The sequence below is a fragment of the Jaculus jaculus genome, chromosome X, assembly GCF_020740685.1.
Source record: "Jaculus jaculus isolate mJacJac1 chromosome X, mJacJac1.mat.Y.cur, whole genome shotgun sequence".
NCBI classification, from domain to species: Eukaryota; Metazoa; Chordata; class Mammalia; order Rodentia; family Dipodidae; genus Jaculus; species Jaculus jaculus.
Window position 1 is genome coordinate 69,553,573 of NC_059125.1, and position 17,167 is coordinate 69,570,739.

General features: G+C 40.5%; 1 protein-coding gene across 2 annotated transcripts; it reads right to left on the reverse strand.

Annotated features, from left to right (window-relative positions):
- Positions 1-5,284: 5,284 nt before the first annotated feature.
- Taf9b (TATA-box binding protein associated factor 9b) lies at positions 5,285-15,933 on the reverse strand. Of its 2 annotated transcripts, XM_004666960.3 has the most exons (7): positions 15,834-15,932; positions 15,124-15,205; positions 14,208-14,344; positions 13,997-14,131; positions 12,760-12,835; positions 8,338-8,448; positions 5,285-7,173 (listed from the first exon to the last, which is right to left on the reverse strand). In XM_004666960.3, exons 1-7 carry the CDS (start codon positions 15,882-15,884, stop codon positions 7,010-7,012), a joined length of 756 nt encoding a protein of 251 aa, XP_004667017.2. In that variant the 5' UTR covers positions 15,885-15,932; the 3' UTR covers positions 5,285-7,009. The 2 variants fall into 2 exon arrangements, with proteins under 2 accessions (XP_004667017.2, XP_044996355.1); XM_045140420.1 differs by lacking the exon at positions 8,338-8,448 and having other exon boundaries at positions 15,834-15,933.
- Positions 15,934-17,167: the final 1,234 nt, after the last annotated feature.

Below are 17,167 nucleotides of genomic sequence, written 5' to 3' on the forward strand. Positions count from 1 at the left end.
CTTAAGGGAGATATCAGTGATATATGTCTTTCTGTGTTACCAGAAAGTCTCAGGACTTTGTGATTTTATAATATTCCTGGCAGTTCAGCAAGTCACACTTTCATCCAAGGCTAGAAGTGCACCTCTGGGATCATTTGAACAAAATTCATATAACAGAGTAGATTAAAAAAATAAAGACAGGGCTGGCTCAACAGTTAAGAGCACTTTTTTTTACAAACATGAGGGCTGGAAGGGGGTCTGAGACCAGTGAGTTTGATCCCAACACATACTATTAGCTGGGTGGAGCCACACATCTGTAAAACCCTACGGGTTACAGAGACAGGGAGAATCATTGGGACTTGGGAAACTGGCAAAGCTTCAGAGTCAGTGAAGAGACTTCAGGAAACAAACAGATGAGCAGTAGATGTGACATCTGATGTTTTTCCTTTGGCATCTGTGTGTGCACACAGGGAGCTACATCTGCACACACGTGTATATACCACGTAGACCTACTACACATACACCCACACATGCAAAAATGACAAAAAATAATTCAAAAAAGTAGCCATGCCTGGGGCTGGAGAGAGAGAGAGCTCAGCAGTTAAGGCACTTCCTTGCAAAACCTGATTGGCCGAGGTTTGATTCCACAGTACTCACTTTTTCTGCCAGATGCACAAAATGGCACATGCATCTGGAGTTTGTTTGCAGTGGCAGGAGGCCCTGGTGTGCCCATACTCACTCTCTTTATGTCTGCCTCTCTCAAGTAAATAAATAAAAATAATTTAAAAATATAATTTAAAGTTAAATAACAATGACAGGGGCCTGGGGAGAGTGACTGGAGTTTGTAGGGTTAACAGCCCCTGGTGTGCCTGTCCCCCCACTTCTCTCTTTCCCCTTGCAAATAAATACGTTTTTTAAGATGTAGCCCTGCTTTATCAGGAAAAATATCTTTTCCTTAATGGGCCTCAACAAAGCCTTGCTACCTCCACCTTTTTTTTTTTTAAGATTTTATTTTATTTACAGAGAGGGGGAGAGAGAGAGTGTGAGAGTGGGCATGCCAGGGCCTCTAGCTACTGCAAACGAAATCCAGATGCATGTGCCATGTGCATATGGCTTACGTGGGACCTGGAGAATCGAACTTGCGTCCTTAGGCTTCACAGACATGTGCTTTAACTGCTAAGCCATCTCTTTAGCCCACCACCTTTCCTTTTTAAGGAGGGACAATTGTGATACATCCTTAACATTTTGTTTGTTTTTAGAGGTAGAGTCTCACTCTATCCCAGGCTGGCCTCCAACTCACAGCGTTCCTTCTACATCTGCCTCCCAAGTGCTGGGATTGATTATGTACCACCATGCTGGGCTTTAAGTTTATTTTAAGGAAGGGTCTATTTTGGTTCATGGTTTAAGGGGTTACAGTCCCATTATTATGTTGGGGGAAGTATGGCAGTAGAAGTGTGAAGTTGTTCATACTACATCTACAATCAGGGAGAGAGAATGAATGCAGTTTAGATGGTTTTCCTCTTTTCCTTTTTTTCCCTCCTCTTTAGTGTGGGTCATATTCAAGGTGATTTTCTCAGTTAAACCTCTGAAAACACCATCACAGTCATTCCAAAAGTGTGTTTCCTGTGTGAGTTTAAATTCAATCAAATTGACAACAAAGATTAACCACCATAAATCTACCCCCTGTCAACTTGACACCCAAACACATCACTTTTAAAGCCATAAAAGTTTATGGCCCTCATAAAATACATTTAGTTCATCTTAATCTCCAAAGTTTTAAAGACTTTCTTTTTGCTTAACTGGAGAAAACAAAATATCAATTGCTTTAAATAAAAATTACAAAAGTACACATTTTTCTTTTCTAAAATCTATTTTATTTGCAAATAGAGAGTATGAGCACACCAGGGCCTCTTGCCACTGTAAATGAACTCCAGATGCATGTACCACTTTGTATCTGGCTTTATGTAGGCACTGGAAAATTGAAACTGTGTTGTCAGGCTTTGCAAGCAAGTGCCTTTACTGAGCCATCTCTCTAGCCCCCAGTTTTTTTTCTTCTTGTGTTTTAGTTTACACTGTTCCCCATATTTGCAGTTAATTTTAAAATGTGCATGTTTCCACACTCCTTAGTACTATGCTCTGCTTTGAGCAGCAGGAATTTTAGCCAAATCATTTTCTGAGACCCAAAGGCACTATCCATAAATGTTGTAAACTAATGTGGACTAGTTTAGGAAACTGATGGCTTTTTTCTTTCCTATTGATTGATTTCTTCAATATTTTATTATTCAGGTACACAGAGAAATTCAAAAAGCTGTAAGTAAACACCCATACATTTAGCACCCAGACAATAATTGCCGGCATCATCTATATTCTTCATTCTATCTTTTAAAAATTTTTATTATTATTACTTTTTTATTTTTGGTTTTTCAAGGTCTGGTTTCACTCTAGCCCAGGCTGGCCTGGAATTCACTATGGAGTCTCAGGGTGGCCTCGAACTCATGGCGATCCTCCTACCTCTACCTCCCGAGTGCTGGGATTAAAGGCATGCGCCACCACGCCTGGCTTATATTACTTTTTTAAAGAGGCATGCCGGGGCCTCTAGTGACTGCAAACAAGCTCCTGGTTCATGCATCATCTTGTGCATTTGGCTTATGTGGGTACTGGGGAATTGAACCTAGGTCTTGGCTTTGCAGGCAGGTGCCTTAACTGCTGCTATTTTTGCAGCCCCCAAATTTATATTACTTTCTTTTAATGTTTACTTGAAAGGGAGAGAAAAAGCAAGCATGGGTGCACCAGGGCTTCCTACTGCTGCAGATAAACTCCAGACACATGTACCACTTTGTGGTTCTGGCTTTTTGTGGGTACTAGGGAATTGAACCCGGGTAGCCAGGCTTTGCCAGCAAGTACCTGTAACAACCGAACCATTTCTCCAGCCCTTTAGGCATATGTTTTAAGCATTTTTTTTTTAACTAGACTACTTTCAGGAGCTCCCATTTATATATATATTTAAAAATTTTTTTAAAAATTTTATTTATTTATTTGAGAGCGACAGACACAGAGAGAAAGACAGAAGGAGAGAGAGAGAATGGGTGCACCAGGGCTTCCAGCCTCTGCAAACGAACTCCAGACGCATGCGCTCCCTTGTGCATCTGGCTAACGTGGAACCTGGGGAACCGAGCCTCGAACCGCGGTCCTTAGGCTTCACAGGCAAGCGCTTAACCACTAAGCCATCTCTCCAGCCCTATATATATATTTTAATCCAGAGAAATCAAATACTTGCTGATTAGCAAGATTTTTGTCCAGAAGGAATTTTCAACCTAGTCAAGCAAGGCAGATAGTGGCACTAAATTATTCCTGAGCATTTAAACTAGAATAGTGCTTCCTGATGTTATAGAGTTATGAAGTGTTGGTAAAATACTTTAAGGGAATAGGCTTCAAGTAATTCAACAGACTATATATAGCTGTATGCAAGTAAATCATGTTATAAATTAATTCAGCATGTGTTTGGGGGACAAGGGCTTACCTATCACTCAGACTCCTGCTATAAACTCATGATCTTGTCTCGGTTTTGAGATCACAGGTATACCACCATGCCAGCTCAAATCTGTCCTTTAACTCATTTCCTATTTTTTTCTCATAGTAAAATGTCTGGATTTCATGTGATCAAAAAGATATACACAGGCCTGGAGAGATTGCTTAGCAGTTAGGGCACCTGCCTGCTAAGCCTAAGGACTCAGGTTCGATTTCCCCAGTATCCACATAAGCCAGATGCACAATGTAGTGCATGTATCTAGAGTTCATTTGCAGTGTCCAGAGGCCTTGGCACACCCATTCAATTTTTTTAACAGGTATATACAGTGGTAAGACACCTTTTTTTTTTAAAATTTTTTTATTTATTTTGAGAGCGACAGACACAGAGAGAAAGACAGGTAGAGGGAGAGAGAGAGAATGGGCGCGCCAGGGCTTCCAGCCTCTGCAAACGAACTCCAGACACGTGTGTCCCCTTGTGCATCTGGCTAATGTGGGACCTGGGGAACCGAGCCTCGAACCGGGGTCCTTAGGCTTCACAGGCAAGCACTTAACCACTAAGCCATCTCTCCAGCCCATTTTTTTAAATATTTTTTTGTTCATTTTTTATTTATTTATTTGAGAGCGACAGACACAGAGAGAAAGACAGAGGAAGAGGGAGAGAATGGGCACGCCAGGGCTTCCAGCCCCTGCAAACGAACTCCAGACACGTGCGCCCCCTTGTGCATCTGGCTAACGTGGGACCTGGGGAACTGAGCCTCAAACCAGGGTCCTTAGGCTTCACAGGCAAACGCTTAACCGCTAAGCCATCTCTCCAGCCCAAGACACCTTCTTATCATAGTCTTCTGGTTTCCCAATCCAGAAGTAACTTCTATAACCAGTTTTATTTAAGTATAGAGCTACTTAATGCACATAATAAGCATATGTATACATAATTAAAGTTGTAATGTACACACTGCCATACCTGCAGTTCTGGTTGGTGTTTTCTATCTTCCCTTTGAGTACTTCAATTTGAATCCCTCAAATCATGATGTATATCAACCTGCCACTCCCCTCATGTTGGCCTTAATTCCTTTATTCATACTAAGATCAGAAATATTTGTTTACCTACTTCTTGTTAAGGGGAGAACTGAATGTGTATTACCCTTAACCAATTCACCATCAATTAATGTTTTTTAAAAGAACTTATCTAAAAGCTGGACAAGAATTGCATTAAGTCATTCTTAGAGTTAGATTTAGCTGGAAATAACTAGAGAAGGCAGAATTGCAAGATAAATAAGTCCTTATCTGAAATGGCTAAACTACTCACTGGCTGATCTGATAAGTGAATGAACATTCAGATTGTAATCCCAATTATATGTACAAATTTCCACCAAAGAGATGTTCAGTTTTTAACCCTGTATTCTTTCATTTCTCATTATTATTATTTGCAAGCAGAGACAAACAGAATGAGTGGGTGTGCTAGGGCCTCCAGCTAGTGCAAATGAATCCCAGATGCATGGGGCACTTTGTGCATCTGGCTTTATGTGGGCACTGGAGAATCAAACCTGGGTCATTAGGCTTTTCAGGCACGCACCTTAACTGCTGAGCCATCTCTCCAGCTCTTCCTCAGTTTTTCTTTACCATGAGTCAAATGCCAATTCTAAGTAAAAGCAACTAGTGCCCTGATAAGACATCAGCTCATCTATTAAGTATATTTTAATTGCTTCCTGTGCCTCAGAATTACTGTGCCCTATTCACCTTCCTTGAATCCCTTTACTCAGAAATGAAAGGTCATTCATAAGCTTAAATTTTTATTAATAATATTGGAACAAATAATATCAATAATTATATAGCTTTTACAATTTTGAAAGAGTTTTCATATACACCAGTTAAACCCTCACAACATCCCTGTGAGGTAGGCAGGATAGTTGTTATTTTCCTATTACTAGTGAGAACAAGGCTCAGAGGTGAAGTAAGGTCACAGAGTTGGTAAATGAAGCCAGGACTAGAACCTAGGCCTTCTGATATTCTGCCTCCCTGAGAACATTCAAGTAATGACATCCATGCTATATAACTCACATTCCTCCTATGATATTGATCAGATCTGTTTTTATAAGCTTTTATATCAACTTTCCCTAATGTCCATAAACCCTGAAGCTGTGATGAGACATATTCTGCCTTGTTACTAGACTTTCTCACATGTGTCAAACACCATCCTAAGATGATACTTATGATTAAATTTTGAGATACTTATGAGTAAATTTTGAGGATCCTTGGCTACAAACTTTAAACAATGACAAGAAAATTCTGCTTAAGTTTTCCTGTGTTGGGTATGTGAAACTGAACACAAGCCAAACAAAATAGTTCTTTTTATATTCTCAAAAGCTTAGCAATCTTTCTCAATAAAACTATAGGTTTTATATGAATATAAATGGAAAACAGGAAGTTGTTTACTAGTAAACCCATGCAGGGTACACCTAAATGGAGTCACTTGACACATTTTTTTTCCCTTGTTGGCTTTACAGGAGAAGAACTATTAGAGTCAACTGTCACGTTTGATCCTATCTCATGTGTGACACCCTCAGCAACAAGCTAGAAAAATGATCTGATTAAACCAATAGGAGGGTTCCAGCAGTAGTGAAAGCATGTATGCATGTGGTACAAAGAAAAGTCTTGCTGTTCAGTGGTTTTGTCTAGGTCCAGTGTAAGTTAATTATCAAGGCAGATTTTAAGCTATAGCATCTCTGTTAAATTAACAAATGGAAAATATGGTGGAGCCACCAACTTATATAACTGAATGTCTCTGGCTCCAAACTACCCGTCAAAAGGAGAGTAAGCTCAACAGGCACAATAGGCAAGGGGTAAACCCAATTACTCTGCTATGGAGTAAAACAGCAAATGCAAACCTTCAGGTTCAAGTCAAGTTACATAACACCAGGCATGTAGATCATGTTTTTAAAATGTGCAGTGACACTAAGCTGTATTATAAGGAATAGTTTTTTTTTAAATTTCCAGTGATGGCCTTCTAAATTTAAGTGCAATGGGGAGTAAGTATATGGGAGATGGGTACAAAAATGTGACCAGGGTGTCAAGGTGGTAAGTTTGAGAAGACCAAGAAACAACAAAAATATTTCCTAAACTGAAAGGTTTGGTCAAAAAAGTGACTATTTTACCTCATGAAAGAAAATCATGTTTAAATGCAGATTAGACAGGCTGTAGAAACTGAAACCTAAATTTTGCTGTTTGTGATACATGGCACAGAATGGCTTCCAAAAATAGAATTATAGAATAGTGTATGAATGAAACTATTTATGAACAAGTACTTCTATACTTGAACCCTAATTAAAAAACAAAAACCACTTGTACTCATATTAAAGAAACCTAGCAGTTTTAACTAAGGTGAAAATTATTGCAACTACATTTTTCTAAGATAAAACTGAAGATGACCTAGAAGGTTCTGGTCCAGCATATGGGCTCAAAACTGACTACACTTTTTAAATGCATTTAGAATGCACTTTATTCCTTACATAGTGTCATTGCCATCATCGTCTTCATGTTTTCTCTTCAGTGGGTTTGACTCATTGGCTGTGTTCTGTGATGAAACCATGTTGGTGGTAATAAGAATATTTTTGGGTCCAATCATTGAAGGATTCATCAGAACATTTTGAACTGAAGTTGTTGAAGGAACTGTAGACAGAACAAAACCCCCACAAAATATGAATTACCCAGAATCTAAAACAGGCAAAAGTACACAACAAAGCTAAATGTAATTTTGCTAGAAGTTTCAATAGAATGAAGTACTCATCATAGAAAGGACACAGGTAATTATACTTCATTAAGAGTTCAAGCTTTAAAAAATATTTTTATGGGGTGGGGGGGAGGGAGGGTATTACAATGGGATATTTTTTATAATCATGGAAATGTTAATAAAAATTGAGAAAAAACCCAATAAATTGGTAATTCAGTAAAAAAAAATATATATTTTTTTACTTCTCATTTGCAAATAATGGTGATAGTTATAAGGTTCAATGTTTTTGGATCTTTGTTTACATAAAGATTAAATATCTAAATATTTAACATAGGGTTAAAGAAATTTTGTTATATTTTAACTACCTGAAGTTTTAATGTTTCAATTAGTATTTGGCGTACTGGATTCATCTTATATAGAGCCAGGAGACATGGTTCTCTTACAAGCTATATATATTTTTTTGGTCTTTCAAGGTAGGGTCTCACTCCAGCCCAGGCTGACCTGGAATTCACTATGTAGTCACAGGGTGGCCTTAAACTCACGGCGATCCTCTTACCTCTGTCTCCCAAGTGCTGGGATTAAAGGTATGTGCCACCATGCCCAGCTCAGCTGATATATTTTTTAAACTGGTATTTATGTAAGTTGCTTATATGCAGATATGTTTCAAAAGGTGTAAAATGGAAACATATACATTAGTAAATTTAGTTATACCAGAATTCTAGTTATATTATCCCAACCATAGCTACGCCCTATAAGTAAAGGTACACTTTTCATTTGAATTTACACATATAGATATGTTCCTCACTAACCTGTATCATTTTCTCAAGCTTTTACTCTTAAGTGCTTTCCCCTGAAGACACCTTAGTTTTGTGGACCCTAGTTTCTTTTAGTTCATAGTATTTGAAAATCTAATTAGCACACTAAGTATTCTTATCCTCTCCCTGAAAATGTTATACACACATACAACTTCATACAATTTTGGAGACCCTGCCACTTTCCTGTTGTGACATTAAAGCAATTTATTAAGTCTTTTCCATAGAACATAAGCTGTTCTATAACTAAAATATCCATGAATTTTGTCCCCTGCCCCTTTGTCACATTACCTGGTTTGACAGATGTAGACTGAGAAGATGGGATCTGCACTGCAAATCTTTGGCTTGTCACTGACACTGGAGCTGGAACTTTATTTGGGGCAGATACTGTTTGTGGGGGTGCTGTAGTTGTAATTAAAACATATTTGTTAGATGACTTACTACACTGAATTCTATTCTACACTCTTGAGAGCTTGTTTGGAGGTTCTAGCAGGGGAGCGCAGCTGCTCATATACCCTTGTGTGTAACTTCAGGAAGGATGCACATAGAGCAGTGAGGGAGAAAGGGGACACTAGCCTACCCAGCCGGATCAGCTGAATCAACTCTGGCGATCAATGAGGTGACAGAAGTTGCAGCCAGATCTCCCTTTCATCCCTATTCTACATTCTAGCTAACTGAAGTCTACTATGAAAGCACAGAAGACTAAGGTAAGGTGAGAAAAATATTAGAATTGAGAGCAAATTATCTGGGCATTATGACACATGCCTTTAATCCCAGCAATCAGGCTGCAGAGGTAGGAAGATCATCCTGAGTTCGACGGCACCCTGAGACTACATAGTAAATTTCAGGTCAGCCTGGACTAGACTGAAACCCTACCTCGAAAGAAAAATAAAAAAGAGAACAAATTGCTGGATCTGGCAATTCATGCCTATAATCCCAGCGCTCAGGAGACTGAATTAGTTTGAACAAGCCAGCCTAAGCCATAGTTCTGAGTTCCAGGTCAGCCTGGGCTAGACTGAAACCCTGCCTCAAAATAAAAAGAAATGAGAGTACATTTAAAAAGTTAGCAGGCTTATTTTCATGCTATAAAATCAGGCTGATATGAAAACTCAATGGTAGAGTATTTGCCTATCATGCATGGGTTCCTTCACCAGGAGTGCCAAACACAACCAAGAAACAAGGGAACAATCAGCATAGTGTAGTGGTGAGGTAACATATGGTAAGGTAACAATCAGTATAATAAGGAGTGGTAAGTTTTCTCACCTGCAAAATGGGGACAATATCCATTTTATAAAATTCTTATGTGAATTAAATAATCTATGTTAAGATGTTCAGACAACATACAGCATATTCTAAGCATGGGATTTTAGCTATATGAAGTCTATCAACTACCAGAATGAAGACCCAGTAGCTTTGGTGTCAATATCATTTGCAAAGGGTTAGGTAATGTCTTCTATGCCCATAAACCTAAGTCAACATGAATCTAAGAAAAGAAGCAGATCAAATGTAATGCTTGCTGTCCCCAGGTGTGTAGGAAAAAATTAGTCCTTTTCTATGTTCAGAAAGTTTTTTAAGCAGAAAGCTTTTGGAGACTAGCTAGTCCAAATATCTCATCCTTTAATTTCTATACCACCATGTGTTAGGGGTCAAACCAAGGGCCTGGTGCATGCTAGACACACACACTATTACTGAGCTACACTCCTAGCCCCTACACTTTGTTGGTAAGGTATGCCTCCAATAATAAAGCTATTTCATAAAATTTTCCTTGATTTGCTCATGAGAAGTCTTATCTTTTGCCTCTGAAATTCCCTTAATATGTTTTATTTTAGTATCTTATCTAATTCACTAGCTTACAAGCCATTGTTGACAGGCTTTATACCGGTGAGTTTATGGCTCTTGTGCCTTGCTTGGAACAAGGTTCAGCAAATAATTGCTTAATGAATTAGTTTTTTTAAAAAAATTTATTTGTTTATTTGCAAGCAGTGATAGAAGAGAGACAGAGAATGGGCACGCCAGGGCCTCTAGCCATTGCAAATGAACTACAGGCGCATGTATCACCTTGTGGATCTGGCTTACATGGGTCTTGGGGAATTGAACCTGGGTCCTTTGGCTTTGCAGGCAAATGCCTTAACCACCAAGCCATCTCTCCAGTTCTGAATTAGTTTAAAGAGATTTTATATCTATACTGATATTGCCCTCTCAAAATTACATGTATGAGAGTATCTCTGCTTTCAATTTTTCCTGAGGAGCTGTAGAACCCCCTGTAACTAGCAGTTTTACCCATGTAGAGTTGTTGCCCACAGTAGTTAAGTAGCATCATCATTTCTAAGGGAATGGGGGTGTGTGTCTAAGGCCTAAAGTAGGGAAGAAAGCTAAAACATACCAGAAACCTGGGCTACAGTGCTTTCTTTTTCAAACTCAGAAAGTGAGTCCTTATTCTAAAGTATGTACAACAAATGACAAGGAATAAAAAACCCCTGAAGTCGGGCTGGAGAAATGGCTTAATTGGTTAAGGCATTTGTTTGCCTGTGAAGCCAAAGGACCCAGGTTCCACTCTCCAGGACCCATGTAAGTCAGATGCAAAAGAAGCACATGTGTCTGGAGTTTGTTTGCAGTGGCTAGAGACTCTGGTGTGCCCATTCTCTGTCTTTCTCCTTTCTCTATCTCTCTCTGCTTTCAAATAAATAAGTAAATTTTTTAAAAAAAATTTAAAAACCTGAAATCTGAGATTGGTTAACTTGCTAATATCTGCAACTGATTACTACCACCACCTAGGGGTTTAAAAATTGGCATTGTTACGTGCAGTAACACATACCTGTAGTATCAGACACTTGAGAGGCAGAGGCAGGGTGATCACTTAAGTCCAGGGGCTTAAGGCTAACTTGGTAACATAATAAAATCCTGTTTTAAAAGTGGTATTCACGAAGCCGGGTGTGGTGGCACACGCCCTTAATCCCAGCACTCAGGAAGCAGAGGTAGGAGGATCGCCATGAGTTCAAGGCCACCCTGAGACTCCATAGTGAATTCCAGGTCAGCCAGGTCAGCTAGAGTGAGACCCTACCTCGAAAAAAACCAAAAAAAAGTGGTTTTCACTTAAATAATATGAATCCTCAGATAAGTAGTATATGATTAAAAAGTTACACAACTACATATACAAATTTCTGTTTGCAAAGGTCACATGTAGGTTTTAGATGTATACACCTAATTCTAATATCAAATGGTTTTAAAATACAGAAATGTATATTTATATCCTGAGAATATAAAGAGATGTTTCATATCTCAAAAATCAAATGCTGCTGGGTATGGTGGCACACACCTTTAATCCCAGTACTTGGGAGGCAGAGGTAGGAGGATCGCCATGAGTTCCAGGCCACCCTGAGACTACACAGTGAATTCAAGTTCAGCCTGGGCTAGAGTGAGACCTTACCTTGGGAAAAAAAAAAAGTCAAATGCTAACTGAGCATTGCGGTACACATCTGTAATCCCAATTTTTGGGAGGCTGAAGGATTGCTGGTTTGATGCTGGCCTGGGCTACAGAGTATGATAAGGTCTAAAAAACAACTACGGTTTATACTAGAGGTACAATGACAGCTATAGACCTCAAGGTATAAGCAGTAAGAGTTATAAGATTAGTGAAAAGGGGACTTTTTTTGAAAAATGTGAAAATAAAAACTAGGCAAGCTAATTGTTTCTAAATACCATTCTTCACTAAAAGGAATCAGGCCTCTTTGGAGAAGTGGTTGATTCTAAAACTGGAAAATATGGGATGGGCTTGGAATATATGTGCCATAAAGAAATGTGCACACTGTGATGGAGAGTTATCAAGCAGGATATCCAACACACCTTGATGGAGCTCTCAATGACCAATATAAGCAGTTAGCAATGGATCATCAGTATGATTTTCTTTTCTGAGATGGTGTCAACCCATGTTGCCCAGGCTGGTCTCTGTAGTGTTTTGAAGTTTAGTGTCAAAGCAACTATTCTTAAAATCTTTAAGATTCTTGCACAGTTTGATTTTTAGCTGCATCCAGTTTACTGAGAAATTTCTTTCATTTCCTACAAGGCTTTTGCCATGAATATGATAACCTTGTGTCTCAACTGAATATAAACTCCTTTGAGTATCATAGTTTATAGCAACAAGTGTTGGACAATGTCTTTTGAAATCAAGACATTCTTGTGACCTTCTCAATATATGTTTTAAAGAATATTTTATTTATTTATTTATGAGGGAGACACAGATTATGGGCATGTCAGGGCCTCCTGCCACTGCATGAACTCTACATGCATGTGCCACTTTGTACATCTGGATTTATGTGGTACTGAGGAACTGAACCTGGGCTGCAAGGCTTTATAAGCAAGGGCCTTTAACCACTGAGACATCTTTCCAGCCCTTAATGTATGTTTTTATTTTATATCAAAGAACGAGTAAAATTATCAGTGGTAAGACAGGTGTGGGAATTTCAGATTCACTTTTTTTTGTTTTGTTTTTTCAAGGTAGGGTCTCACTGTAGCCCAGGCTGACCTGGAATTCACTGTGTAGTCTCAGGGGGGGCCTTGAACTCACAGCAATCCTCCTACCTCAGCCTCCCTAGTGCTGGGATTAAAGGCATGCGCCACCACACCCGGCTCTCAGATTCACTTTTGACTTGGTTCTAAACCAAGTGCTGAAGCATTTTTTACTATCCAGAAAAGCCAATTTCCTCCTTTACTTACCTACAGTAGGAGTAGTAGGTCTGCTACTAACAGCTCCAACATTTAGCCGAGGGACGAGTCTTCCTTGGTTAGGTCCCTAGAGGATTTAAAAACAAGTTACTTTTCATGTTAAGATTTGACACCAAAATTCAACTGGGAGTGATGTGAAAATTGTTGATGTGACACATTAGTAATTCATTATAAGAATGTCTGTTTTCTATCACTGTTTCCTTTTTCTTTTCCAGTACTGGAACTGAACCAGGGTCTTGCACTTGTACACTCTTCACTAAGCTACAATCACAGCTCTTTTATCAAGTGTTTTAAATTTAATATTAATAGTTTTCCAAACATATATGTATATATCTATATAAGTTGTCTTGACCCTTATCTAGTTCTGTATAGAAAATAGTCTTATCTGAATGAAAACCGTGAACTTCCTTGTAATAGTTAATTTTAACTAGCCAATGTCTTACCCCCAAAAGAAATAAAACTCACAGAATTTCAGAAAACAAGGGCAGTACTTTTGTTAGTGGTGAGAGAGCTAGGTCCTATTTTGTAAAGCAAACCTAACAGCTATTGGTGTATTATTCATTCTATTATTGGATCTCACTTAAAACAAACAAACAAACAAACAACTATGGTTAAGCCAGGCGTGATGGCACACGCCTTTAATCCCAGCACTTGAGAGGCAGAGGGAGGAGGATTGCCATGAATTCAAGGCCACCCTGAGATTACATAGTAAATTCCAGGTCAGTCTGAGTTAGAGTGAAACCCTACCTAAAAAAAACAAAACAAAAGCCGGGCGTGGTGGTACACGCCCTTAATCCCAGCACTCGGGAGGCAGAGTAGGAGGATCGCCATGAGTTGAGGCCACCCTGAGACTGGGCTACAGTGAGACCCTACCTCAACCCCCCACAAAAAAAACACCCTACGGTATAGTATAAAGAGTGGGAGTTTCCATGTCTGGGAATCAGTCTGAGCTTTGTTCAGTTGTCTGATGAGAAAAACACCCACTGAATTTGATGAACAGCAATGTTTTTGTCAACTCTAAAAATTAAATAAAATTCTATTAAATTATATTAAGCTTTAATCTATAATGCCACCTATTGGAATTTGCTTTTTTTTTTTTTAAGTTTCCCTATCATGTCCTACCTTAAGGATAGCCTGAGGATGATCTTCAACTCCTGATCTTTCTACCCCAGCCTCCCTAGTACTGGGTTACAGGTATGACCCACAACACCGGGCTAAAAGTTCTTACCTTTTTCATTAAGGACTTCAGCCTGTAATTTGGAGCTGTTAGGCAATATCTATCAGGTGGCAGTCTAGGTCCTGAATATGGCTTAATCAGTGGCAATGGGGTTTGATTTTTCTGTCTTGCAATATCCAGTAAAAACTAAAGGAGAAAAATTCTCATTAGAAATATGATTTTTAAAATGAAAGTAAAAATAACTACATAAATGTTTGCTCACATCTCTTGGAGGAGGAGAGGTAAATGATTGGTCAGCACGACACTGGATTGCCAGTCTCACATCATCTGCATCAACGTTAGGTTTCTTAGCATGACTTGAATAAATTTTTGCATCATCCAGAATTGTAGTGACATATCCTTTAAGAACAAAATAAGTTTCTTACACATAAGGAGACAGCTTAATATTTATGCTTCTTAAAAGGAACCAGTGACTTTCTAGAAGTTTATGACTTTTGGCTTTAGTTGCTAATTGTCCTATCCTCATGATACATTTTTAAGCCTGTGTTTTGTGCTTGTGGGTATGTGTGTTCATATTTATATGGTCAGGTACATGTGCTTTTGGAGGCTAGAGGTTCAGGTTGAGTGGGTGCCTTCCTCAATTGCTCTCCACCTTACTTTTTGAGACAGGACGTCTCCAGATTTAGCTAGTCAGCCATCCCTAGGACTTCTCTACCTCCTCAGTCCTTGGATTACAGGGGTAAACCAGTGTCCCTACCTTTTACTTGGGTTCTGGGGATCCAAACTCAGGTTCTCATGCTTGTGTGGCAGGTGTTTTACTTACTGAGCCATCTCTCCAGCCACTACATATCTTTAAAACAGAGATTACACCATAAATACCCTATCTTGAGGTCCTCTTGTGTTTTATTTCTTTTTGCTTTGCTTTTTTTTTTTTGAGGTATGGTCTCACTCTAGCTGAGGGTGACCTGGAATTCACTATGTACTCTCAGAATGGCCTTGAACTCACAGAGCCTTCTTACCTCAGCATCCTGAATGCTGGGATTAAAGGCGTGTACCACCACGCCCGGATCTTGTGTTTTATTTTTATATTAACATAATTCATTTAAAAGCATTCTTACAAAAAATAAGCATTTTCCATCCACAACTTCAAGTATTTTTTTCGTGTTTTGTTAACTTACGGAAAGCAAATTCCAACATTTGATTTATAACCCTTGGCTCATACTCTGTGATTCCCATATCTTTCAGGATCTGTGCCATCACCTGTAGATTCAAATAAAAAATACCAGATACATAATCTAGATAATGGAAATCAGGGCTGGACTGAAGATAGTATTTTTTAAAAATATCTGATTGATACTAGTTCGCTCATTTCTGGGCCCCAAACTCCTTGTCCTCTTGTGTCAGTCATCACACAAAATCAGTCATATGTTCTTGCTGAAAACTTTTATTATGGCAGAGGTATGGGCAAAGACAGAAGAAAAAGCCTCTCTCCAGCAGAGGTTAAGGGTGGGTCCAGCTGGCTGTCATTTTCTGCTGTGGCGCTGGGAGAAGCTAGTATCAGACCCCTGGTTGCAGAGCCAGGGCTTGGACCAGATGAGACAGCCAGGCATCGGATTAGGGGTCAGGGGTCGGCCCAGGGTCCGCAAGACAAAGCCGGGCGTTCAGCCCGCAGGCACTCCTGCGGACCGCGACCCTTGGCACGGGCTCCGCCTAAGCGGCGGGAAAGCGCCCGAGGGGTCCCGGGGACCCCTGTCGCCCTCTCCAGGCTGTTTCGGCTGGGCTGACAGGCACGCAAGCCCACCGTCAGGCTCCGAGTCTGGGCCTGCCTCGCAGGGCAGGTCCCGGGCCCGCCGAGCTCCATGCTCCGCCTCTCATCCTTCGCACTTACCAGGGCATCCCTCGGAGCGTTCTTGGGAGGCGCCATCTTGCTCGACTCCATGTTATCCAGCCTCTCGTCATCCGGGGAGAGAGGGCGGGCGGCTAGCAAGCTCTCGCCCGGGCTCCGCCCCCACGGAAAAAGAGGCGGAGTTAGCGTGCGGATTGGCCGGCTGTTGCGCTGGGCCGGCTTCCAGCGGCCAGCCCTTGCCTGAATGGCTCCTGGTAAAGGCCAGTGGCTGAGAGGTGCTTCCCAACGCCCAAGAGGAGCCAGGTTCCGTGGATTTACAGCCGGTAGGCAAGATTCCCGGCAGCGTTGCCGCGGGCTAAGTAATGGAAAGCAGCCGACAAGTTCGACTTCCTAATGTTGTTCGGCAACGTGCACCGAATGGACTACACTGCTCTTTGCTGAGCCCCTTCTCTCGTGTTCGCCCTTGTGACCACCCCTCAGAATTCCCCTAGAAGCTTTTCCACCTGCCACAGTGTTAGGATTGCTCAAACACAACCTCCACTTACACTTGAATGCCACATTAACAAGGGATATATTTTTGGCAGAAGTATACTCCAAATACTGCATAAGACATACTCATGTTACAGAACAGTGTGCTGCTAATATGATACTCAACTTTAACTGAGAATCCTCGATTTTGATTTCCTAAATCTAGCAACCCTATTCAAGACCCTCCACACCCAAGACTTTGGTCAGGGGGACTTTGGTCAGCTCTTGTCACACTCCAACCCCTGCCATGGTTGCCCATTGCTTCATACCGATGGAAGATTAAAGTCTTTTAACTGTCTACAAGCATCCCACCGGGTCCCTCCACACTTCTCTTTGAACAGCTCCGCCCCATTGAGGCCAAAGTGAATTTCTTGTGAACAATTAGTTAAGCCCTACTTATTTTTAAAATATTTTTATTTATTCGAGACAGAGAAAGACGGACGGGCCAGAAAGAGAATGGGCGTGCCGGGGCCTCCAGCCACTGCAAAAGAAGTCCAGACAGATGTGCCATCTTGTGGGTCCTGGGTGTAAGTTTCAGGAGTTACCAAGGACCCCGGAGCCCACTCTGAGGCAAAGATGGAAGCTTTTTTTGTTTGTTTGTTCATTTTTATTTATTTATTTGAGAGTGACAGAGAGAGAAAGAGGCAGATAGAGAGAGAGAGTGAGTGAGAATGGGCACGCCAGGGCTTCCAGCCCCTGCAGACGAACTCGAGACGCTTGCGCCCCCTTGTGCATCTGGCTAACGTAGGTCCTGGAGAATCAAGCCTCGAACCTGGGTCCTTAGGCTTCATAGGCAAGCTCTTAACCGCTAAGCCATCTCTCCAGCCCAAGATGGAAGCTTTTATTCG

Coding starts and splice junctions, on each gene's coding strand:
- Taf9b (XM_004666960.3), bottom strand. CDS start 15,884: ATGGAGTCGAGCAAGATGGCGCCTCCCAAGAACGCTCCGAGGGATGCC. Junction 15,206..15,833: donor ACGCTCCGAGGGATGCCCTG/GTAAGTGCGAAG, acceptor TTGAATCTACAG/GTGATGGCACAGATCCTGAA. Junction 7,174..8,337: donor GTCTACATCTGTCAAACCAG/GTAATGTGACAA, acceptor TTCTGTCTACAG/TTCCTTCAACAACTTCAGTT.